The sequence below is a fragment of the Prionailurus viverrinus genome, chromosome A3 (assembly GCF_022837055.1).
Source record: "Prionailurus viverrinus isolate Anna chromosome A3, UM_Priviv_1.0, whole genome shotgun sequence".
NCBI lineage: Eukaryota > Metazoa > Chordata > Mammalia > Carnivora > Felidae > Prionailurus > Prionailurus viverrinus.
In genome coordinates, this window is record NC_062563.1 from 50,362,412 (window position 1) to 50,389,155 (window position 26,744).

The 26,744-nt window shown below is 41.5% G+C and overlaps 1 protein-coding gene across 5 annotated transcripts in view; it reads right to left on the reverse strand.

Annotated features, from left to right (window-relative positions):
* NINL (ninein like) overlaps window positions 1–26,744 on the reverse strand; it is a 174,311-nt gene that overhangs the window by 15,499 nt on the left and 132,068 nt on the right. For 3 of the 5 annotated variants that reach the window (XM_047852133.1, XM_047852132.1, XM_047852134.1), the window contains 2 exons: window positions 21,828–21,932; window positions 20,417–20,486 (listed from right to left, as the gene is read on the reverse strand). In XM_047852133.1, the coding sequence (XP_047708089.1) occupies window positions 20,417–20,486; window positions 21,828–21,932 (175 nt within the window). Of the gene's footprint in view, window positions 1–20,411; window positions 20,487–21,827; window positions 21,933–24,354; window positions 26,385–26,744 lie in introns of those variants that run through there. The other 2 variants (XR_007150796.1, XM_047852135.1) reach the window with 2 other exon arrangements.

Sequence of the window (26,744 nt, forward strand, 5' to 3'; positions counted from 1 at the left end):
TCATGGTTGTTGTGTCTGGTATGGAAATCTCTTGTGTTTATTACATTTTATTGTGAAAATTAAAGTTATTTTTCAATATTGGCATTCATCTTATTCTCTGAGGATAGCGTTGATTTTTTTTCATAATGGTATGTTTTTATGATTTTTTAAACTCTAATTCCACTAGAGTTAACATGCACTGTTACATTACTTCAGCCTTGATTTTTTTAGCAGCCAGAAACAGAATCTTCCTTCAGCTAATTTTTTTGGTTACTTTTAATATTTAGTCTTTGGAAATAATTTCAAACTCATATAACAGATGCAAAGCTATTACAGAGAACATCCATGTGCCCTTCACCCAGACTTACCAGCTGGCAACATTTCCCCGTGTGCTTTGTGGCTGGCTGGTACTCTCTGCACGTATGTGCACACATGTGTGTACACACACACACACACACACGAGACGGTTTTCTGAGCCATGACCCTGTGTTACATGTTTCCTAAGGAGGTGAGCGTGTTCTCACATGGCTGCCATGCAGCTCTGGCTTCAGGACAAGAATCACACCACCTGCATCTTAGTCTTGTCAACTGGCCCAGTTATGACCCTTGGAGCACCCCTTCTGGTCCAGCTTAGGCAACGCCTTTATCTGTCAGGCTGTTTTAGCCTCCCTGAATGTGAGATGTTTCCATAGCCTGTCATATATTAACACTGAAAATTCTGACAGATACAGTTACCTCCTCACCTTTCCCCTTCAACAGTTCCTCATTTGGGGACTGCCTGATGCTCTCTGTGACTAAGCTCAGGAGATGCCTGTGACCAAAACTCCACTCAGGTGCCACTATGTCCCCCTCAGGGCATCCCACTGAGACAGTGGGGCGCCCACTGTCTCTTGGTGTCTGTGTCCATCACCTCCTTAATTCTTTCTTTTCCCCAAAGTTAGTTTATTTATTCTGGGGGGTGGGGGAACAGAGCATGAGCAGGGGAGGGGCAGAGAAAGAGGGAGAGAGAATGCCAGGCAGGCTATGTGCTGTCAGCATGGAGCCTGACATGGGGCTCAAATTCATGAACCATGAGATCATGACCTGAGCCAAAATCAAGAGTTGGATGCTTAACTGACTGAGCCATCACCTTAATTCCAACTTGTATTCACCTTAGTTTTATTGCAGAAGACAAAAGCAGTCATATCCTGATCAAATTTTAAAATAAGTGGATGTCTGTGCTAAATATGCTTACTCTGGATGTGATTATGCCTTTAGGCCTAGTTTCCAGTTTATAAGATACACAAGGGAAGATAAGCAGACTGAATGACACTATCAGGAAACAGCTGGACAGATCCAGAATGGGGGATGGCCTACAAGACAACTGCCAGATCTCTTCAAACAGACAGCCTTGGGGGTGAATCAGCTATTCCAGGTTAAAAAGACTAAAGACACATTGCAGCAAGCAGACCATATTTTCCAAAGACAGCCTCAATGGCATCTCTCATCCCACATCCCCTTCTGTAGTGTGACCTGGACACTCACCCTCCCAGATGAGCCTATGTCCCTCCCTGTGCCTTGGGGGGGTCTGGGTGGAGGTGATATGGAGAGATTTCTGAGATGAGAAGCCTTGTGCCTGCCTTGTGGTCCTGCTGGACCACTCACTACCTGAATGCCTCTTTGTGACACTCCCTCCCAGGCCCATGGAGAGGAGCCCCCAGATGGTTCCAGCCCTGGCCTTTGGGTCACCCCAGCTGTCCAATCTTCCCATACCAGTGACATGGAGAAGAGGCAGGCCATCTGCCCTGTACCCTGTCTGGAACCCCTGACCCACAGGTTCTGTGAGCACAATAAAGTGGCTGTTTTCTGCCACCAGAACAGCATTGACAGTTCAACGCATCATCCTCAGCTGGATCCTAGTTCCAAAAAATTTACCATCTAAGACATTTTGGAATAATTATAGAAAGATGTAAATATGGTCTGAATATTGGACAGCATTAAGTAATTACAATTAAGTGTCTCAGGTGTTACAGCAGTACTGTGGTTAGGCAGAAGATGCATTCATTTTTACAAGATGCCTGCGAAATATTTAGGAGCAGAGTATCACTGTATCTGTCACTTACTTTCAAAAGGTTTGAAAACACACACACATACACATAGTACAGAGAGATACAAAGAAAGGTATAAACAAATAATAAAGCACAAAGTTAAAAACTGCCAAATTAAGGGGGCACCTGTATGGCTTAGTAGGTTAAGCATCAGACTTTGGCTCGGGTCATGATCTCTCGGTCCCTGAGTTCCAGCCCCACATCGGGCTCTGTGTTAACAACTCAGAGCCTGGAGCCTGCTTTGGATTCTGTGTCTCCCTCTCTCTCTGCCCCTCCCTTGTTCTCATTCTCTCTCTCTCTCTCTCTCTCTCTCTCTCAAAATAATAAATAAGCATTAAAAAAAAAAAACCTTGTCAAATTAAGGTTGTGGTATGTGGGTGATCAGTATATATTATGCCAAATTTTCTGTGCCATTACAGTTTTTCATACTAAAAAGTTGAGGGAAAGAAAACAAATGGATACCTATAATCCATTTATAAGTGTGTCCTAGGAATAAGCCCAAAAGAGGAAGGGGGCCCCAGGAAAGCCCCAGGTGGGTCATTTCACAAGAAGCTGGTCTGCAAGCAAGTACAGTCGGAAGTTTTCATCTTACATAACTCCAGGAATTGGCCACCTAATGGAGAAGACCCAAAGCAAGGTCACCACACACTCATCACAGAAACAAACACCCAAAGCTGGGAGCCCAGACAACCCACCAGTAGTCTCAGGCAGTCCCCATAGCAGAACATTCGGTGACCACACATGGGTAGAGGTGGCACCAAGAGAGAGGAGGTGTGGCACTTAACTCAAGGATGGCACAGGCTTGAGAAGCCAAACATGGCAACCCACCCCTCCAGAACTAATGAGTGAGTTCAGCAAGGTGGCAGGAGGCAAGACCGACAGATGAAAACCCATTGAATTTCTGTGAACATACACTGAACATACACAAACCCAAATTAAAAACACAATAAAATCCTGAAACCAATATTGTATTGTATGTAAACTTACTAGAATTTAAATAAAAATCAATCAGAGCTGCCAGTCAATACGGTGGAGAAGTAGGGGGACCCGAAGTTCCCTCTTCCCTCAAACACAGCAGTGTTGAGGCCAGAGGACTTGGAATTCTAAGAGTCCAGGCTGCAGAGTAACAGATACATCTCCAGGGACCCACAGGGACAACTTGGTGGGCCACAGGTGCATGATTACGAACCAGGAGAGATAAAACGGGCGGCATAAGAACAGAGGGGAGGAATCCCCTCCTGTGGAGAAATAAAAGGAAGAGAAAGAAAGGCTGTGGAAGTGTGGGATTGTATTTTGACAAGAGAAAAACCATGGGCTGGGGACTGGAAAAAAACAGAGAAAGATCCAATTTCTTTCTTTCTTTTTTTTTGTCTTTGTGAAGACTTTATTTCTCTCATATAATCTCTATGTAATAATCATTAGCCAACCTTTTAAATACATTGCAAATCTATCTTTTGCTAGTTCTAATTTTTATATAAGCAATTTTATTTTTTCCTTAAATTCCCATAGATTTTATTTTCTTCTTATGGTGCCCCACAATCTCCATTTGCCCATACTTAAGTGAATAAATATTTGTTTTAGTAGATAATGTGCACAAAACCCAAAACCCAGATCTTTAATGTAGCTCTCCACAGAAAATTTTTCCTCTGATCTTAAGAGCTTTTCCAATCTCAAAACTGTTGACTATCATTCCAGAATGCAGTGGTCCATGGCTTATTCCTGACAAACAGGTAGTATTTGCCCAGTTTTCCATTAGGTACCTCCCAACTTTGGGAGGGTGGTAGTATCCAATTTCTAATAGCAGCTTGATTGGAGCCAGCTTCTCTGGATTGGAGCCAGCTTCCCTGTTCGTGTGCCTGGGGAGAAGGGGAACCAGCCTTGGGCTTGGTAACTAGCTCAGAGGCATAGTCTGCAGTCAGAGAAACCAATCTGCTACCTTGAGTGCTGGGGGAAAAAGGCAAAGAGTCATTCCAAGGACAGAAGACCTTACTTGCACCTGCCAGCCAGAGATCTTTTGTTGGCTGGCTGAGCAGAGTGGCACTTCCCTGGAACCAGGGCGTGTGGGCAGAGTGGGATCGTTTAAGACATTGGGGTTTGAATCCCAGCCAAGCACCTGGGAGGCATGGGAGACTCTGGAGTGGACAAAACCCACCCACTCGCACCCACTCAGCACAGTGAGGATGGCCTGAATAGTGGTTTGCGACACCTGGTCTAGAGAGGAGAGACTGGGGTATCGCCATTTTTCTCCAATCACCAAAAAGGTGGGGCTTCAGGGAAGCCGCCTACACCAAACCACGCCCTTCTGTGCCTGGTACCTGTGTATCTACAGGGGCAAGATTGACACTGACCAACCACACAGGCCCTCCTCCTGATCAGTGCAGCCACCAGTTCCAAGGCACCTAGCAGTTTTGCATTTTCTGATTTAATTCTCGGTCAATTCTTATCCTCAAAAAATTAAAAATAGAGGGGCACCTGGGTGGTTCAGTCGGTTGAGCATCTGATTTCAGCTGAGGTCATGATCTCATGCCCTGTGAGTTCGAGTACTGCGTCAGGCTCTGTGATGACAGCTCAGAGCCTGCAGCCTGCTTCGGTTTCTGTGTCTCCATCTCTCTCTGCCCCTTCCCCACTTGTTCTCATTCTCATTCTCTTTCTCTCTTTCTCCCCCACCCCAAAAGTAAATAAACGTTAAAAAATGGGTTTTTTAATTTAAAAATAGTATTACCCTAGGACCCAGTAATAGCACTACTAGGAATTTATCCAAATGATACAGGAGTGCTGATTCATAGGAACACATGTGCTCCAATATTTACAGCAGCGCTGTCAACAATAGCCAAATTATGGAAACAGCCAAATGCCATCAACTGATGGAAGGATAAAGAAGATGTGGTTTATATATACACAATGGAACACTACTTGGCAATGAGAAAGAATGAAATCCTGCCATTTGTAACAACATGGATGGAACTTGAGGGTATTATGCTAAGTAAAATAAGTCAGAGAAAGACAGATATCATGTTTTCACTCATATGTGGAACTTGACAAACTTACCAGAAGACCATGGGGGAAGGGAAGGGGAAAAATAGTTTCAAACAGAGAGGGAAGCAAGCCATAAGAGACTCCTAAATACAGAGAACAAACTGAGGGCTGATGGGGGGAGGGGGAATGGGAGAAGGGCATTGAGGAGGGCACTTGCTGGCATGAGCACTGGGTGTTGCATGTAAGCGATGAATCATCGGAATCTACCCCCAAAACCAAGAGCACACTGTATACACTGTATGTTAGCTAACTTGAGAATAAATTATGTTTAAAATAAATAAATAAATAAATAATCAGTCAACCACTCAATCAATAACAATAAAAAAAATAGAAACATAATACTAGCTCCAGTCTCTGGCCTGACAGGTAAAGAGCTCTATCTCCCCAATAAGAAAATGGCTGAGCAAATTGAAATCAACAACTCCTCTTAGAATCCATCAGAGAATTGCAGTCATAGGGCAAACCAATGCCCTAATAACTGGAAAGACAGGCTAAGTGCTCACAGCTTACCAGGAACAGAGGCTGGAGCCTGAAACAGGAAGGGAAAGGGGACCCATAAGGATGAACACTGGAGGCCACGCCTGGCTGGCGTGAGAGTTAAAAAGTCATGGTCTCAGGGGAGCCCTAAACTTTCCTGAGACATACCAGGGTCTTGCCCTCAACAACAGAGAAAATCCCCTCAGGCTTCTAGCAAGTGGGAACAAAGTAATGGCGATGGACCGAACTGTGTGTTCCCTCCAAATTCGTGTGTCAAGGCTCCTAAACCCCCAATGTGACTATATTTGGAGTTAAGACTTTCAGGAGGTAATTAAGGTTAAATAAGCTCATATGGGTCAGGACCTAATCTGACAAGACTGTGACCTTTTAAGAAGAAGTAGAGCCCTGTCTCTCTCCCTCTTAGTGCCCATGCAGAAGAAAGGCCATGTGAGGACACAGTGAGAAGGCAGCTGTCTGTAAGTCAGGAATTAGGGCTCTCACCAGCAACCAAATCAGTCCGGACTTGTCCTGGACTTCTGGCCTCCATAACTATGAGACAATAAATTATTGTTGTTTAAGTGCTCCAGCCTATGGCATTTTGTTACAGCAGCTGAAGACACTAACGCAGTGGCCATTCTGAGGGATACTTGGAGCGTTCTGTTCCCCTCCTGCCCAAGAGAAACTACTTTATCAGAGCTTAACCAACCCCAGCCCATCCAGCCTTTCTGTCTCAGCACACACCACCTCTCAGAGTGGCTAAAGTAATAGTGCCAACACCTAATGCTGGCAAGGATGTGAAGAAAATAGATCGCTGGGTGAGAATGTAAACTGTTACAGCCACTCTGGATAACAGTTGGGCCTTTTCTTACAAAACTAAACATGTAACTACCATTTGCACTTTTGGTGAAATGAAAACTTATGTTCATAAAAAAAAAACCTATAGGAATGTTCAGAGCAACTTTATTTGTGATAGGCCAAAACTGGAATCATCCCAGCTATCCTTTAAAAGGGGAGTGATACAATGGAGTACTACGTGGCAATGAGAAAGAATGAAATATGGCCCTTTGTAGCAACATGGATGGAACCGGAGTGTTATGCTAAGTGAAATAAGCCATACAGAGAAAGACAGATACCATATGTTTTCACTCTTATGTGGATCCTGAGAAACTTAACAGAAACCCATGGGGGAGGGGAAGGGGAAAAAAACAAAAAAGGAGGTTAGAGTGGGAGAGAGCCAAAGCATAAGAGACTCTTAAAAACTGAAAACAAACTGAGGGTTGATGGGGGGTGGGAGGGGGGGGGGTGGGTGATGGGTATTGAGGAGGGCACCTTTTGGGATGAGCACTGGGTGTTGTATGGAAACCAATAGACAAAAACTTCATATATTGAAAAAAATAGAAGAAATAAAAAAAATAAAAGGGGAGTGATAAAAGGCGGCTGGGTGGCTCAGTTGGTTGAGCATCTGACTTTGGCTCAGGTCATGATCTCACAGTTTCTGAGTTCGAGCCCCACATCGGGTTCTGTGCTGACAGCTCAGAGCCTGGAGCCTGCTTCAGATTCTGTGTGTCCGTCTCTCTCTGCCCCTCCCCTGCTTCTGTTCTGTCTCCCTCTCTCTCAAAAATAAATAAACATTCAAAAAAAAAGGATTCAAAGGTGAGTGTTGGGGTGCCTGGGTGGCTTAGTCAGTTAAGCATCAGACTTTGGCTCAGGTCACGATCTCATGGTTAATGAGTTCAAACCTTGTGTCAGGCTCTGTGCTGACAGCTCAGAGCCTGGAGCCTGATTTAGATTCTGTGTCTCCTTCTCTCTCTGCCTCTCCCCAACTTGTGCTCTGTCTCTCTCTCTCAAAAATGAACAAACACTGGGGAGAAGAGGGTGGGGTAGGAGGGCGCTGGGTTCACCGCGTCCTGCTGATCACCTAGATTTCACCCACATCTGCCTAATTTACCCTGATAACCACCAGAAGACTAGCAGAATGGACTCTCCAGGGCCAAGCATAGACGAGCAACCCACGGAAGAGGATAGGAAGGGCGGAGAGGCAGTGCGCACTACATGGACTGGCAGGAGGGAGCCAGGGCGGTGGAGGGGCAGCCAGCCCACCCAGCAAGGCAGAGCCTCCGACTGGCTTGCAAAAGCGGAGGGGCCAGATGGAGTGTGTTCTGACAGCCAATGGGACTTAACATCTGGAATGTTATAAGTCAAAAGCTCTGCTCAGAGAGTGGGAGGGAGAGTTGTTAAGCCCCGGAGGACAGAGCTCAGCTTGGCAGGAAACAAAGGTGCTGGGAAGCGCTGTCTCCCTACCCATCCCCCAGCCAAAATCCCAAAGGGAACCAGTTTCCGTCACGAAACTTGCTTGCACTGCACAAACACCCAACACTGTGCTTCTGTGGATCCATCCCTCCAATGGGTCTGCCTCCCTCCCGGTGCCGCAGGGCCACTCCTGAAGCGGACCACCAAAGGCAAAGCGAGCGGAGTCTGCCCCTCCCACCCCTGTGCACCTTGCGGATCCAACCTGGCTAATACGCCAGATCCCATAGAAGCAGTACCACAAGACTGGCAGCGTGCAAGTAGTCCAGACAGAGGCCACACCACTCCACAGTGAGTCCTGCCCCTGGGAGAGGGGAAGATAAGGTACACACCAGTCTGACTGTGGCCCCAGCGGTGGGCTGGGGGCAGACATCAGGTCTGACTACGCCCGTCCACCAATACAGGTTACTCCAGACAGCACAGAGGAGGAGCCCTGCAGTTCCCGCCACTCCGGGGACTATCCAAAATGACGAAACGGAGGAATTCTCCTCAAAAGAAACTCCAGGAAGAAGCAACAGCTAACGAACTGATCAAAAATGATTTAAGCAATATAGCAGAAAATGAATTTAAAATAAGAGTCATAAAATTAATTGCTGGGCTTGAAAAGTGTACAGGACAGCAGAGAATCTATTACTACAGAGATCAAGGGACTAGTACACAGTCAGGAGGAGCTAAAAAATGCCATAAATGAGCTGCAAAATAAAATGGAGGTGACCACAGCTTGGATTGAGGTGGCAGAGGAGAGAATAGGTGAATTAGAAGATAAAATTATGGAAAAAGAAGAAGCTGAGAAAAAGAGAGATAAAAAAATCCAGGAGTATGAGGGGAAAATTAGAGAACTAACTGACATAATTAAACGAAATAATGTATGCATAGTTGGGATTCCAGAGGAGGAAGAGAGAGGGAAAGGTGCTAGAGGTGTACTTGAAGAAATCATAGCTGAGAACTTCCCTGAACTGGGGAAGGAAAAAGGCATTGAAATCCAAGAGGCACAGAGAACTCCTTTTAGACGTAACTTGAATTGATCTTCTGCATGACATATCATAGTGAAACTGGCAAAATACAAGGATAAAGAGAGAATTCTGAAAGCAGCTAGGAATAAACATGCCCTAACATATAAAAGGAGACCAATAAGACTCGACGGATCTGTCTATTGAAACTTGGCAGGCCAGAAAGGAATGGCAGGAAATCTTCAACGTGATGAACAGAAAAAATATGCAGCCGAGAATCCTTTATCCAGCAAGTCTGTCATTTAGAATAGAAGGAGAGATAAACGTCTTCCCAAACAAACAAAAACTGAAGTAACTCATCACCACTAAACCAGCCCTACAGGAGATCCTAAGGGGGACTGTGTGAGTGAAATGTTGCAAGGACCACAAAGTACCAGAGACATCACTACAAGCATGAAACTTACAGACATCACAATGACTCTAAACCCATATCTTTCTATAATAACACCGAATGTAAATGGACTAAATGTGCCAACCAAAAGACTTAGGGTATCAGAATGGATAAAAAAACAAGATCCATCTATTTGCTGTCTACAAGAGACTCATTTTAGACCTGAGGACACCTTCAGATTGAAAGTGAGGGGATGGAGAACTATCTATCATGCTACTGGAAGTCAAAAAACAGCTGGAGTAGCCATACTTATATCAGACAAACTAGATTTCAAATTAAAGGCTGAAACAAGAGATGAAGAAGGGCATTATATAATCATTACAGGGTCTATCCATCAGGAAGAGCTAACAATTATAAATGTCTATGCACCAAATACGGAAGCCCCCAAATGTATAAAACAATTACTCACAAACATAAATAACCTTATAGATAAGAATGTGGTAATTGCAGGGGACTTTAATACTCCACTTACATCATTGGATAGATCATCTAGACACAGGATCAATAAAGAAACAAAGACCCTGAATGATACACTGGATCAGACGGACTTGATAGACATATTTAGAACTCTGCAACCCAAAGCAACATAATACGCTTTCTTCTCGAGTGCACATGGAACATTCTCCAAGATAGATCACATACTGGGTCACAAAACCGCCCTTCATAAGTATACAAGAATTGAGATCATACCATGCATACTTTCAAATCACAATGCAATAAAGCTTGAAATCAACCACAAGAAAAAGTCTGGAAAACCTCCAAAAGCATGGAGGTTAAAGAACACCCTACTAAAGAATGAGTGGGTCAACCAGGCAATTAGAGAAGAAATTAAAAAATATATGGAAACAAATGAAAAGGAAAATACAACAATCCAACCTCTTTGGGATGCAGCGAAGGCAGTCCTGAGAGGAAAATACATTGCAATCCAGGCCTATCTCAAGAAACAAGAAAAATCCCAAATACAAAATCTAACAGCACCCCTAAAGGAAATAGAAGCAGAACAGCAAAGACACCCCAAATCCAACAGAACAAGAGAAATAATAAAGATCAGAGCAGAAATAAACAATATAGAATCTAAAAAAACTGTAGAGCAGATCAATGAAACCAAGAGTTGGTTTTTTGAAAAAATAAACAGAATTGATAAACCTCTAGCCAGGCTTCTCAAAAAGAAAAGGGAGATGACCCAAATAGATAAAATCATGATTGAAAATGGAATTATTACAACCAATCCCTCAGAGATACAAACAATTATCAGGGAATACTATGAAAAATTATATGCCAACAAACTGGACAACCTGGAAGAAATGGACAAATTCCTAAACACCCACACGCTTCCAAAACTCAATCAGGAGGAAATAGAAAGCTTGAACAGACCCATAACCAGCGAACAAATTGAATCAGTCATCAAAAATCTCCCAACAAATAAGAGTCCAGGACCAGATGGCTTCCCAGGGGAATTCTACCAGACATTTAAAGCAGAGATAATACCTATCCTTCTCAAGCTATTCCAAAAAATAGAAAGGGAAGGAAAACTTCCAGACTCGTTCTATGAAGCCAGTATTACTTACTTCCTAAACCAGACAGAGACCCAGTAAAAAAAGAACTACAGGCCAATATCCCTGATGAATATGGATGCAAAAATTCTCAATCAGATACTAGCAAATCGAATTCAACAGCATATAAAAAGAATTATTCACCATGATCAAGTGGGATTCATTCCTGGGTTGCAGGGCTGGTTCAACATTCGCAAATCAATCAACGTGATACATCACATTAATAAAAGAAAAGAACCATATGATCCTGTCAATCGATGCAGAAAAGGCCTTTGACAAAATTCAACATTCTTTCTTGATAAAAACCCTCGAGAAAGTCGGGATAGAAGGAACATAGTTAAAGACCATAAAAGCCATTTATGAAAAGCCCACAGCTAATATCATCCTCAATGGGGAAAAACTGAGAGGTTTCTCCCTGAGATCAGGAACACGACAGGGATGTCCACTCTCACCGCTGTTGTTTAACATAGTGTTGGAAGTTCTAGAATCAGCAATCAGACAACAAAAGGAAATCAAAGGCATCAAAATTGGCAAAGATGAAGTCAAGCTTTCACTTTTTGCAGATGACATGATATTAAACATGGAAAACCCGATAGATTCCACCAAAAGTCTGCTAGAACTGATACAGGAATTCAGCAAAGTGGCAGGATACAAAATCAATGTACAGAAATCAGTTGCATTCTTATACACTAATAATGAAGCAACAGAAAGACAAATAAAGAAACTGATCCCATTCACAACTGCACCAAGTATCATAACATACTTAGGAATAAACCTAACCAAAGATGTAAAAGATCTGTATGCTGAAAACTATAGAAAGCTTATGAAGGAAATTCAAGAAGACATAAAGAAATGGAAAAACATTCTGTGCTCATGGATTGGAAGAATAAATATTGTCAAAATGTCAATACTACCCAAAGCTATCTACACATTCAATGCAATCCCAATCAAAATTGCACCAGCATTCTTCTCGAAACTAGAACAAGCAATCCTAAAATTTGCATGGAACCACAAAAGGCCCTGAATAGCCAAAGTAATTTTGAAGAAGAAGACCAAAGCAGGAGGCATCACAATCCCAGACATTAGCCTCTACTACAAAGCTGTCATCATCAAGACAGCATGGTATTGGCACAAAAAAGACACATAGACCAAAGGAATAGAATAGAAACCCCAGAACTAGACCCACAAAGGTATGGCCAACTAATCTTTGACAAAGCAGGAAAGAATATCCAATGGAAAATAGTCTCTTTAACAAATGGTGCTGGGAGAACTGGACAGCAACATGCCGAAGGATGAAACTAGACCACTTTCTTACACCATTCACAAAGACAAACTCAAAATGAATAAAGGACCTGAATGTGAGACAGGAAACCATCAAAACTCTAGAGGAGAAAGCAGGAAAAGGCCTCTCTGACCTCAGCCGCAGCAATTTCTTACTTGACACATTCCCAAAGGCAAGGGAATTAAAAGCAAAAATGAACTATTGGGACCTCATGAAGATAAAAAGATTCTGCACTGCAAAGGAAACAATCAACAAAACTAAAAGGCAAGCAACAGAATGGGAAAAGATATTTGCGAATGACATATAGGACAAAAGGCTAGTATCTAAAATCTATAAAGAGCTCACCAAACTCCACACCCGAAAAACAAATAACCCAGTGAAGAAATGGGCAGAAAACATGAATAGACACTTCTCTAAAGAAGACATCCAGATGGCCAACAGGCACATGAAAAGATGCTCAACGTTGCTCCTCATCAGGGAAATACAAATCAAAACCACACTCAGGTATCACCTCATGCCAGTCAGAGAGGTTAAATAAGCAAAAGAGACAATAGATGCTGGAGAGGATGTAGAGAAACGGGAACCCTCTTGCACTGTTGGTGGGAATGCAAACTGGTGCAGCCACTCTGGAAAACAGTGTGGAGGTTCCTGAAAAAATTAAAAACAGACTTTTTATGACCCAGCAGTAGTACTGCTAGGAATTTACCCAAGGGGTACAGGAGTACTGATGCATAGGGGCACTTGTACCCCAATGTTTATAGCAGCACTCTCAACAATAGCCAAATTATGGAAAGAGCCTAAATGTCCATCAACTGATGAATGGATAAAGAAATTGTGGTTTATATACACAGTGGAATACTACGTGGCAATGAGAAAGAATGAAATCTGGCCTTTTGTAGCAACATGGATGGAACTAGAGAGTGTTATGCTAAGTGAAATAAGTCATACAGAGAAGGACAGATTCCATATCTTTTCACTCCTATGTGGATCCTGAGAAACTTAACAGAAGACCATGGGGGAGGGGAAGAAAAAAAATGGTTAGAGAGGGAGGGAGCCCAAACATAAGAGACTCGTAAAAACTGAGAACAAACTGAGGGTTTATGGGGGGTGGGTGATGGGGTTGAGGAGGGCACCTGTTAAGTGAGCACTGGGTGTTGTATGGAAACCAATTTGACAATAAATTTCATAATAGAAAAAAAAGTGAATAAACATTAAAAAAATTAAAAAAAGAAAATGTGAGTGTTAAATTGTGGGATATCAACCCAATGGACTAATATTCAGCAATAAAAAGAAGCGTACTACTGTACAGGCATCACTTCCCTGAATCTCCAGGGAAGTATGATGTGCAAGAAAAGTCATTCCCAAAGGTTACATTCTGTGTGATTCTTTTTAAACAACATTTTGAAGTGATAGTTTTAGAAATCTAGGACTGATGAGTGATTGTAGGGGTTAGAGGCTGGAGGAAGGGAGGAGGTAGGTGTGGTTATAAAAGAACAACATGAAGGATCCTTGAGGAGTTGAAACTGTTTAGTATCTTGACTGTGGTGGTGGATACATGAATCCACAGAGGCAATAAAATCATATGGAACTCAATACACACACCTCCCCCCCACACAGACATACACACACCCCCCCACAGACATACACATACACACATGCATGCATACACATGCACACATACACCACACATATACACATACATACACCAATACACACATACATACACAGTGACACACACACACATGCACATGAGTACACAAGTAAAACTGGGGAAATCTGAATAACACCCATGTATTGCATCAACATCAATAGACTGTTTATAATATTTGTTATAGGCTAATTCCTGTCCACCCAAAATTATATGTTGAAGTTCATACTCTCAATACCTCAGAATGTGACTTTATTTAGAGACAGGGTCTTTAAAGAGGTGATTAAGGGAAAAAGAGATGCTATGAACGCGCTCTAATCTGATAGTGTCCTATTAAGAAGAGATTTGGATACCAACATGTAAGAGGGAAGACCACATGAGGACACAGGAAGAAGACAGCCATCTACAAGAGAGGCTTCAGGGGCGCCTGGGTGGCTCAGTTGGTTAAGCGTCCAACTTCAGCTCAGGTCATGATCTCGCAGTTCATGAGTTCAAGCCCTGCGTCGGGCTCTGTGCTGACAGCTTAGAACCTGGAGCCTGTTTCAGATTCTTGTCTCCCTCTCTCTCTCTGACCCTCCCCCGTTCATGCTCTGTCTCTCTCTGTCTCAAAAATAAATAAACGTTAAAAAAAATTTTACAAGAGAGGCTTCATGAAATTAACCCACCAACCCCTTGATCTTGGACCTCTAACCTTGAGAATTGTAAGGAAATATATTTCTGTTGTGTAAGCCACTCAGTCTGTGGTATTTTGTTATGGCAGCCTTAGCAGACTAATATATATATTATACTATAATTTTGTAAAATGTTACCAGTGGAAGATTCAAAACCTTTGGGATACAGCAAAAGCAGTCATAAAAGGGAAGTTTATAGGAATACAGGTCTACCTCAAGAAGCAAGAAAAATCTCAAATAAACAACCTACCCTTATACCTAAAGGAGCAAGAAAAAGAAAAACAAAAAAACCCCAAAACCAGTAGAAGGAAGGAAATAATAAAGATTAGAACAGATACAAATTATATAGAAACTAAAAACCAAAACAAAACAAAAAGCAGAACTGATCAATGAAACCAGGAGGTAGTTCTTTGAAAAGTTAATAAAATTAATAATCCCCCAGCCAGACTAATCAAAAAATAAAAGAGAAAGGACCCAAATATATAAAATCACAAATGGGAGAGGAGAAATAACCAACACCACAGAAATACAAACTATGAAAAATTATATGCCAACAAACTGGACAACCTGGAAGAAATGGATAAATTCCTAGAAACATATAGCCTACTAAAACTGAAAAAAGAAAAAATTTAAACAGACTGATAACCAGCAAGGAAATTGAATCAGTAATCAAAAATATCCCAACAAAACTCTAGGATCAGATGGCTTCACAGGCAAATTCTACCAAATATTTTTTTTTTTTAATTTTTTTTTTCAACGTTTATTTATTTTTGGGACAGAGAGAGACAGAGCATGAATGGGGGAGGGGAAGAGAGAGAGGGAGACACAGAATCGGAAACAGGTTCCAGGCTCTGAGCCATCAGCCCAGAGCCTGACGCGGGGCTCGAACTCACGGACCGCGAGATCGTGACCTGGCTGAAGTCGGACGCTTAACCGACTGCGCCACCCAGGCGCCCCCCAAATATTTTTTTTTAAATTTATTTCTTTATTTTGAGAGAGAGGGAGAGGGAGAGGGAGAGAGAGAGGGAGAGAGAGAGAGAGAGAAAGTGAGCACATGAGCAGGGGAGAGGCAGAGAGAGAGGGAGACAGAGAGAATCCCAAACAGGTTCTGCTGTCAGTCCAGAGCCTGATACGGAGCTTGAACTCAGGAACTGCAACGTCATGACCTGAGCCTAAACCAAGAGTCAGACACTTAACCCACTGGCCACCCAGGTGCCCCAATTCTACCAAACATTTAAAGAACAGTTAATACCTATTCTTATCAAACTATTCAAAAAACTAGAAAAGGGAGGAAAACTGCCAAATTCATTCTATCATTACCCTGATACCAAAACCAAAGACTCCACTAAAAAAGAGAACTACAGGCCTGTTTCTCTGATGAACATGATTGTAAAAATTCTCAATAAAATACTAGCAAAACAAATCCAACAATACATTAAAAGAATAATTCACCATGATCAAGTGGGATTTATTCCTGGGTTGCAGGCCTGGTTCAATATTTGCAAATCAATCAATGTGGCACATTGCATTAATAAAAGAAAAGGTAAGAACCATATGATCATTTCAATAGATGAGGAAAAAGCATTTGATAAAGTACAACACCCATTCATGATAAAAACTCTCAACACAGTAGGTTTAGAGGAAACATACCTCAACATGAAAAAGGTCATATATGCAAAATCCAGAGCTAGAATCATCCTCAATGGCATTTGAAAACTGAGAACTTTTCCTCTCTGATCAGGAACAAGACAGGAATGTCCACTCTCACCACTTTTATTCAAGATGGTACTAGAAGTCCTAGCCATAGAAATCAGACAACAAAAAGAAATAAAAAGCGTCCAAACTGGCAAGGAAGAGGTGAAACTTTCACCATCTGCAGATGATATGATACTTTATAGAGAAAACCCAAAAGACTCCACAAAAAAACTGCTAGAACTGATAAAAGAATTCAGTAAAGTTGCAGGATGCAAAATCAATGCACAGAAATCTGCTGCATTTTAGACATAATGAAGGAGCAGAAAGAGAAATTAAGGAATCAGTCCCATTTATTATTACACAAAGACAATAAGATACCTAGGAATAAACCTAACCAAAGAGCTGAAAGACTATAAAACACTGATGAAAGAAACTGAAAATGACACAAAAACGTGGAAAGACTTCCATATGCATGGGTAAGGACAAATATTGCTAAAATATATATCTATACATTATATCTATGCTACCAGATATATCTATATATATTTATAGTATATATAGTGTATATCTATACTACTAAAAGCAATCTACACATTTAATAGAATCCCTTTCCAAATACCAACAGTATTTTTCACAGAACTAGAACAAGAAACCCTACAATTTGTATGGAACCACAAAAGGCACCAGATAGCCAAAGCAATCCTGAAAAAGAAAAGCAAAGCTGGAGACATCACAATTCTGGACTTCAAGCTATATTACAAAGCTGTAGTAATCAAAACAGTATGGAACTGTCACAAAAATAGACACAATCATCAATAGAATAGAATAGAATAGAAAACCCAGAAATGAATCCACAACTGTATGGTCATTTAATCTTTGACAAAGCAGGAAAGAATATCCATGGGGAAAGAGACAGTCTCTTCAACAAATGGTGCTAGGAAAACTGGACAGAGACATGCAGAAGAATGAAACTGGACTACTTTCTTTCACCATGCACCAAATTATACTTAAAATGGATTAAAGACCTCAATGTAAGACCTGAAACCAGAAAGATCCTAGAAGAGAGCATAGGCAGTAATGTCTCTGAGATCAGCCATAGCAACTTCTTTCTACATATGCCTCCTGAGGCAAGGGACACAAAAGCAAAAATAAACTATCGGGACTTCATCAAAATAAAAGGCTTCTATAGAATGAAGGAAACAATCAACAAAACTAAAAGGCAGCCTATGGAATGGGAGAAGATATTTGCAAATGACATATCTGATAAAAGGTTAGTATCCAAAATATATAAAGAACTTATCAAACTCAACAGCCAAAAAACAATCCAATTTAAAAATGGGAAGAACATGGGGCGCCTGGGTGGCGCAGTCGGTTAAGCGTTCGACTTCAGCCAGGTCACGATCTCGCGGTCTGTGAGTTCGAGCCCCGCGTCAGGCTCTGGGCTGATGGCTCAGAGCCTGGAGCCTGTTTCCGATTCTGTGTCTCCCTCTCTCTCTGCCCCTCCCCCGTTCATGCTCTGTCTCTCTCTGTCCCAAAAATAATAAATAAACGTTGATCATCTTTCCCTATGTTTAAAAAAAAAAAAAAATGGGAAGAACACATGAATAGACATTTTTCCAAAGAAGACATTCAGATGGTCAACAGACACAGGAAAAGATGATTAACATCACTCATTACCAGAGAAATACAAATCAAAGCTACAATGATATATCACCTCACACCTGTCAGAATGGGTAAAATCAACAATACAAGAAACAACAGGCACTGGCGAGGATGTGGAGAAAGGGGAACACTCTTGTACTGTTGGTGGGAATGCAAACTGGTGAAGCCACTCTGGAAAACAGCATGGAGGTTCCTCAAAAACTTAGAAATAGAACTCCCCTGTAATCCAGCAGCCACGCTACTAGGTATTTATCCACAGAATACTAATTCAACAGTATATATACTAAAAATACTATTTCAATGGCATATATACACTCCAATGTTTATGGGAGCATTATCTACAATAGCCACATTATGGAAATAGCTCAAGTGTCCACTGACTGATGAGTGGATAAAAAAGATGTGGAGTGTATGTTTGTAAGTATACACACACGCACGCACACACACACACACACACACACACACTGGAATATTATTCAGCCATAAAAAAGAATAAAATCTTTCCATTTGCAATGACACAATGGAGCTAGAGAGTATAATGCTAAGTGAAATAAATCACAGAAAGACAAATACCATATAGTTTCACTCGTATGTGGAATTTAAGAAACAAACCAAAGGAGGGGCACCTGGGTGGCTCAGTTGGTTAATTGTCCGACTTTGGCACAGGTCATGATTTCACAGTTTGTGGGTTCAAGCCCCGTGTTGGGCTCCAGCCCATAGCCTGGAGCCTGCTTTGGATTTTGTATCTCCCTCTCTCTCGGACCCTTCCCTGCTCGCACTCTGTCTCTCTCAAAAATAAGTTAAATGTTAAAAAAAAATTTAAGTAACAAAACAAAGGAGCATAGAGAAAAAAAGAGAGAAGCAAACTAAGAAACAGACTCTTAACTATAGAGAACTGATGGTTACCAGAATGGAGGTGGGCGGGGGAATGGGTGAAATAAGTGATGGGGACTAATGAGTGCCCTTATCATGATGAGCACTAGGTGTTGTATGTAAGTGATGAATCACTATATTGTACACCTGAAACTAATATTACACTGTATGTTAACTAAGTGAAATTTAAATAAATGTTACCGTTGGGGGAAACTGGTCAAAGTGTTTAAAGGATTTCTCTATATTTCTTATAACTACGTGAGTCTATAATCATTAATAACAATACCAATTTAAAAAAGAATAAAGAAAAACAAGAATGACACATCCCAGCTTGTGTGCTTCCTCCTTAATAATCCACCCAAAAACCACTAAAGGAGACCAAATATGAAAGCATCCGTGTAAGAGGGCAGAGAGAGGACTAGTGTGGGGTCAGTGCTGAAACAAAACGGGAAGGGCATTTATGCATGGGATAAAGGAGACTAATCAACAGTAAGTACATCTTCTGAGGATAGAAACCAGGATTCTCACTGTTGGAGATATGAGTTACAAATATAGAAAGGGAGAAACTAGGATCATCCCTAAGATATTAGGTGGGAACTGCATATATGGGTTTGAATTCATGATTTTCAATAGAGAGACAGAAATAAATAAATATTCATGAAACTACATGCACATTCATTGATGAAACTCTAAGTACATACACACTCCATAACTATCCACTAACTATGCCTGGAAGCAGTGACACCCCAGGAGCAGTGGGCACTCCTGGTGCCCAGGTCTTGGTCTCCAAACACTATTCTACACTAACAGTCACCAGAAGCTCCTTGGGGGAGTAGCTGATTATAGGGCTCAGGCAGGGGAAGTATTAGATGAACTTGGAATATCTGGGGGTACCAGAAAGTAAAGAAGTGCTCAAAAAATGATCAGGGTTCATCTGGAGGACCAGAAACCACTGCAAAGGGGCTCTCATTGGCCAAATCTGAGACAATTTGAGCACGAAAATAAATACTGATAGTAATGTATTATAACCCATTGAGAAAAAGCAGGAACCTAGGATAGTAATAGGATAATGTAATGAATAAATAAGTGAAAAGAAAGCTCTTCCTTACACATTTGAAATACCAATAAACATAAAAGGAATGGTGGAATTAGTTACCAACTGGCCACATCATAGCAAGAAATAAAGGATGCTAAAATAAAGGGTAAGAATTCGATGGGGAATGGGGTATTTACATAATATTAAAGTATCTACCATACAATACTCACCATAACAAAGGGAAAAGTAACCTTACTGTGGAGAAGCTTGGCCAACACCACCTAACCAGGAATCAAAGCCAACATCACTAGTAATGGGACAAATTATGGGACAAAGAGACCTAATCTAAATCTAATCACAAGAAAACATCAGACAAACCAAACAGTTACTTCCTACAAAATAACTGTTTATAATCTTCAAAAGCACCCTGGTCCTAAAAACCAAGAACCAACTGAAGGAGCCACCTCTCACCTCTCACCTCTGAAGGTGAGAGGACAGCTGGCAAAGCTCAAGGGGGTGGAGGCTCAGACAGCACTTTTGCATCCCTGTTCATATCCTTTGAGTCAGGGAAGGGACGGATGGCTTGGCAAATCACTCTCAGATCTTTCAGAAAAAAGTTCTGTCCTTCCTTTCTGTAAGTTTGAAATGATCTCAAAATAATGAAAAAAGGAGAGTGGTGTTAAGCGTCATGCAGGAGTCAATACCTGACCTGTTTGTTGAGTTCCTCCATTTCAGAGCAGGCCTTTTCCTTGTCTCTCTTTAAAATCTCGATTTCCTTCCTATTGGAGAAGCAAAATTAACAATGTCACTGACCAGCCAGTTTCTTTTTCCCATCATTGGGTTCGCAGCCACAAAACAGACACTCACACCTGCTCTGTCACTGTTCTACACTACTGCCGCTGCCCATCCAGTAGGGACCCCAACCCTCGGAACCAGAGGAACACTGCCAATACTGTAAGAACAAACACCCTCCATGACATTCTTCAGCCACACATAGTAATATCTCTTTAGAAAACATGTGACGAGTGACACTAAGCAGCATAAATAGGACCAAAACAAAACAGCCTTATATCTGCTGGGGTCTGTTGGGAAATGGGCCCTGGCAGCAGATTAGAGAAACAACAGTTTCTAGAGGGGAAAAAAACTTTTAGGGGCGCCTCGGTGGTACAGTCGGTTAAGCGTCCGACTTCAGCCAGGTCACGATCTCGCGGTCCGTGAGTTCGAGCCCCACGTCGGGCTCTGGGCTGATGGCTCAGAGCCTGGGGCCTGTTTCCGATTCTGTGTCTCCCTCTCTCTCTGCCCCTCCCCCGTTCATGCTCTGTCTCTCTCTGTCCCCCCCCCCAAAAATAAATAAACGTTGAAAAAAAAAACTTTTAGATTTCTGAAATCCTGTAACATAATACCAACCAGTTGTTGACCATCTGCTCTGGGGATGCCATATTTTAATCATGTTGAACTTCAGAGATGAAAAAAAAAAAGTCAAACAAACTGTCCTTGGATAAGACTACAGTAGTGAAAGCAGAAAGCCACAGATGGGTACTCTGTGCTTTCTCCCCTCCACAAACACAGTCTCTCCTGCCTCAGTTCCTGCTCCCCTTCCCCACCTCTACCCCTTATTCTAACCCACTGAAATCCACAAACCATGGAGAATCCCAACTAAAATCATTATCAAAACATGAAAAAACAGATTCCAAAATGGCCCCAGAAGCATCTCTTATTGCTAAAGAAATACTCACTGTCCCCCACCCACACCCTGAGGCGTGATATGGAGCAGCTCCATGGGATGGAAAGTGCTTATACAGACTTCAGAGAGAAGTGGCCCAAGCTGGAGCTGTCCACCGTGGTGCTGACTGTGCCGCAGTGTGCACATGTTCTACCTCATACTTAGGAGCCCAGGAATGAACGTGGCTGCCAACATCTGGAAAGGGATCTGAGCCCTCCCACGCCTATCAGGGCTGGTCAGAGGTCAGCATGGCTCGCCTTTGTGGTTTTCTGGAACTCAGGGTTGGTGTGTTAACACTTCCCACTTTCCACAGCAGTACCTTCTAAGCCCATTGCACAAAAAGCAAAGCATGTTGCAGACTGGAGTCCAGTTATAATGACTGAGCCAGGGCCCTTACCTCTGTGCATCATTTGTCTTTTCTGCAGCTTCAAGCTCTTGCTGAATCCTTCCCAGCTCATTTTTCAACAATGTATTTTCTTCAGAAAGCCTATCCAACTCGATTCTGCATGAAAAATTGAAAAAAAGAAGCTGGGGACTCCAGGAGCTGGCCACATGCAGTCCACATGAGTCTGGTCTTGCAGCTGGAAGTCATGGTGATCTTGCATCATCCCTGGATGATGGCACAGGGCACACTGTTATTTTTTCTATGCACAGCTAACATGCTATGGTTTGCATCTCCTAAGCAATAAGCTACAGAAAATAAAGCTTTCTTACCTTCTAAAACAGTCACACAATCAACAACTCACTAATGCATTCAGCACCTTGGTTCTGTTTATGTTTATAGGGAATCTGTTACTGCATCTTACAACCACTAACTGCAATAGGAGTATGCTCACAGTTGGTATGAATGCACAACGCTGGCTGTGTGTCCTCAGGTTACAGCAAAGGATATTCATCTCCCACCAAGGAACTCTGACATAGAGCTCAGGAACATAAGGAATCAGAAGACCAAAACACATTTTCCTTTTTAGTGAGAGCTCCCCTCATTGTACACTCTGAAGTCAACACTAGGGAGGAGAAACTGGGAAGATGTCCACATTAGTGGGCATCATACCTGACACAAGGTAGAGGCCTCAATGGAAAGAAGCAAGCATGAACAGTTACCACATGAACCATGTCTGCCTGGAGCCACTTTTGCTCTCTTATAACTTAGAGGTCTCCACTAATGTAACACTAGTGACGTATGGTAGATGAGCAATTTACCAGTAAAGATCATGAAAGAGACAGCTTAAAACCCATATTTGCTGGACAAGAAATTTATTCTTCAGGGGCGCCTGGGTGACTCAGTCAGTTGAGCGTCTGGTTTTAACTCAGGTCATGATCTCGCAATTTGTGGGTCCTAACCCCAAACTGGGCTCTGTGCTGACAGCTCGGAGCCTGGAGTCTGCTTCGGATTGTGCGTCTCCCTCTTTCTCTATTCCTACCCCACTTGTTCTCTCTCTCTCTCTCAAAACATAAATAAACATTTAAAAAAAAAGAAAGAAATTTATTCTTAGTAGATACTGGTCTGGTTGACATTTATTTCCCCCATTGGTCCTTATCTGGCATTAGCTTCTAATTGTTTTAAGCGAAAAATACTCAAAGCCATGTGATCTTGTCATGTTCATTTTATGTAATATGCTTATAATACCAAGCATAAATGTCTTCTTAATAAGCATAAATATGACTTCATTTTATCTCATGAGAAACTAAAGGGAAAAATAAGGAAAGGTTAATTATTGGAATTTTTAAAGCAGTAAAAGGTTTTAAGCAGGGGAGTGAAACAAATGAGGTCTGTGTTTGGAAAGTACCATTCTGACTCCAGAATGGGAAAAAAATTGATTCAGTGCAGATGGGGGGGGGGAGGGGCGGGCGGAAGGGGGGCAGTTCCCACTTAAAGCTTCCTGGACCTCAGATAAGCTGATGGTGTCCTATCCTATCCACCTCACCACACCAAGCAATTAGAGAAGTGTGAGGCTGATCATATAATGGGTGATTGTCCTCACAGATGGTAATGGAAACCTCCAAGGGCCCTCTAACAAAATAAAAACCTGGAAGCTGAAACCCCAGCTTTGAGTATTAAGCAACACAAAGATAGAGTTACCCTGAGGCCAATGCCTATGTCAGCACTGCCATCAGCAGCATGGACTCCTGCATTAAGCCAGTGCCCTAAAAGGAGGTTAAAGTGGCCCTGGATTGGGAGGCTCTCAATTCTCAGCAAATGCAATATCTACCCTTTCTGCAGAAAGCACCCTACTATGGCTCCTGAGATTCCCAGTGATTAACATCATGTAAACATTAGCTTACAAAGATCACCACAACATACATGGAAAAAAGCTGCCTCTGAGAGGCAGCAGAAGCAAAACAACAGAATTAGATCCCATAGGAACCACAGATATTGGAATTACCAGACACAAACTAGAGATAAATATAAAATGTTTATGCAAATAAAAGATGGAAATAAAAAAATAAATAAGCAACAAAAACCTATCAAAAATGATCAGACCAAGCAGGACAAAATAGGATTTTTGGAAATGAAAAAAAGGCAATGTCAAACTAAAACCTCATTGAATGGGTTAAACGGCAGATTTAGATAGAGCTGAAGGAAGAATTGCTGATCTGGAACACAGAAATGGGGGAAAAATAACACCCAGAATGAGACAAGTGAGAAAAGAAGATATGGAAGGGAAGAAATGGAGGGAAAGTGAAAAGCTCTAACATCATACATCTAATTGTAGAGCAAGAGGAAAATCCATGTTTTAAAAATAATGGCTGGAAGGGGCGCCTAAATGCCTCAGTTGGTTGTGTCTGACTCTTGATCTCAGCTCAGGTCTTGATCTCAGGATAAGTTCAAACCCCACAATGAGCTCCATGCTGGATGTGAAGTCTACTTAAAGAATAATAAACTGAGGGTTGACGGGGGGGGGGTGGGTGGGGGTGGGTGAGGAGTATTGAGGAGGGCACCTGTTGGGATGAGCACTTGGTGTTGTATGGAAACCAATTTGACAATACATTTCATGTTAAAAAAAAGAATAAATAAATAATGGCTGGAAGTTTTTCATAAGACACAAATTCAATGGGCACAATGCTTTTCTAAATACAGTAGGTAGAAAGAAAACCACACCTATGCCCTATCACCTGACAATTCCATTCTTAGGTACACTCCAACATAAATGTTCCAAAAGACATGGACAAGAACTTTCTTAGCAGTGCTATTTGTGATGACCAAAACCCAAACTAAACACTACTCAAATTGCCTATCAACAAGTGAATGAGTAAATTGTAGTATATTCACATAACACTCCACAGCAATGAACCATATGAATGAGCTACAGCTATAAATCTTGAATCCTCCAGATGGGCCCAATGTAATCACAGGGTCCTTAAACGTGGAGGGAAGGGGCAGGATAGTGGGTATCAGAATGATGTGATGTAAGGCAGACCTGACCAGACATCACTGTCTTTAGAGATGGAAGGGGGCCAAAAACAAGGAATGCAAACAGCCCACAGAAGCTAGAAAAGGCAAGAAGAGCAATTATCTTCTATAACTACTGGAAGGCAACCCTGCCAACATCTTAATTTTGGTCCAGTCATACCCATTTCCTTCTAAGCTCCAAAACTATAAAATAATAAATTGTGTTGTTTTAAGCCACTAACTTTGTGGTAATTTGTTACAGCAGCCATAGAAAATTAATACACATATACAGCAATAACTAAACAGAGTAGACTACTTAATGTCAATAGTGGAATCTTGAAGATACTGAATATGTTCAAAGGGCAGAGAACAGCCCTTAAATCTAGATTTGTGTTCCTAGGAACACTATCTTTCAAAAAAGAGGGAAATTTTGAGACATTTTCAGATAAACAGAAATTGAGGGAATTTACTCCAACAGAGTTTCACTAAGGGAACTTCTAAAGACTACACATTAGAAAGAAAAAGATCCTATAAAGAAGGCATGAGATATAAGAAGGAATCTAACCAAGGGAAAAATCAGGCATCCAAATGGAGGAATTCTGCAAAACACCTGGTCTTGATTTTTCAAAAACATCAATGTCCAAATTCCTAGAAACACACAATATGCCAAAACTGACTCATGAAGAAATAAAAAATCTAATTGGACCTATGACTAGTTAGGAGATTGAGTTAGTTAATCAAACGACTTGTAACAAAGAAATGCCCAGGAGCTACCAGGATTCCCTGGTGAGTTCTACCACACATTTAAAGAAGAAATGCTAATACTTCTCAAACTCTTCCAAAATTTGAGGAGGAGGGGACACTTCCTAATTCATTCCACAGGGCCAGCATTACTATGATATCAAAGCCAGATAAAGACAGTACAGGAAAACTAGAGACCAATATCCTTTACCAATATTGATGCTAAAATCCTCATAAAATACTAGCAATAATTATTGTTTAATAGGTACAGAGTTTCTGTTTGGAATGATGAAAAAGTTTTGGAAGTAGTCAGTGGTGATGACTGCACATTGTGTATACATGATGCCACCAAATTATATACTTAAAAGCAATTAAAATGGTTAATTTTACATTAGGTATATTTTACCATGATAAAAAAAAAAGTCAACATCCACTGACAAAAAAATTAATAAAAAAAGATGGATACACTCTTAGATTAAAGGATATGGGGCACCTGGGTGGCTCAGTCAGTTGAGCAACCAATTCTTGATTTCGGCTCAGGTCATGATCTCACAGTTCATGGGATCAAGCCCCATGCTTGAGCATGCATGCTCGCTCTCTCGCTCGCTCTCTCTCTCTCTCTCTCAATAAGTAAACTTTTTAAAAAAGGATATTAAAGAGATATGATTAACTAAATGCATGGCCTGATCCTTGATTAGATATAGGGTGAGTGAACAATCTAGAAAGAACATACCAAAACAACTGGTGAAATCTGGATGTAGAGTGCAAATTAAAAATAGCAGCATATTCATGCTAAATTTCCCATATGTGATAATGATCCTGTGGATATGCAGGAGAATGTCCTTATTCTTACAGAACAACATGTTGAAACATTTAGCAGTAAAGAGTCATAATGTCTGCAATTATCTCCAATGATTCAGAAAATATTTTAAAAGGGTATGTGTAGATTTGTGTGTGTGTAGAGCAAAATAGCAATAGGAGAGGTGACTGTGGATAAATTTAACCCTGTGGATATTCAGGTTACTCCTGCTATTCTCTAAAACACTGGCAGAAATTCTTTCACAATCCAAATCTGGTCATGTATCTCTCTGCACTTTGCTTTCTTTTATGATAAAGGCCCAAATCTTCACCATGGCCTTCAAGATCCTGTAAGTCTGAGTTCTGCCCAACCTGTGAGCC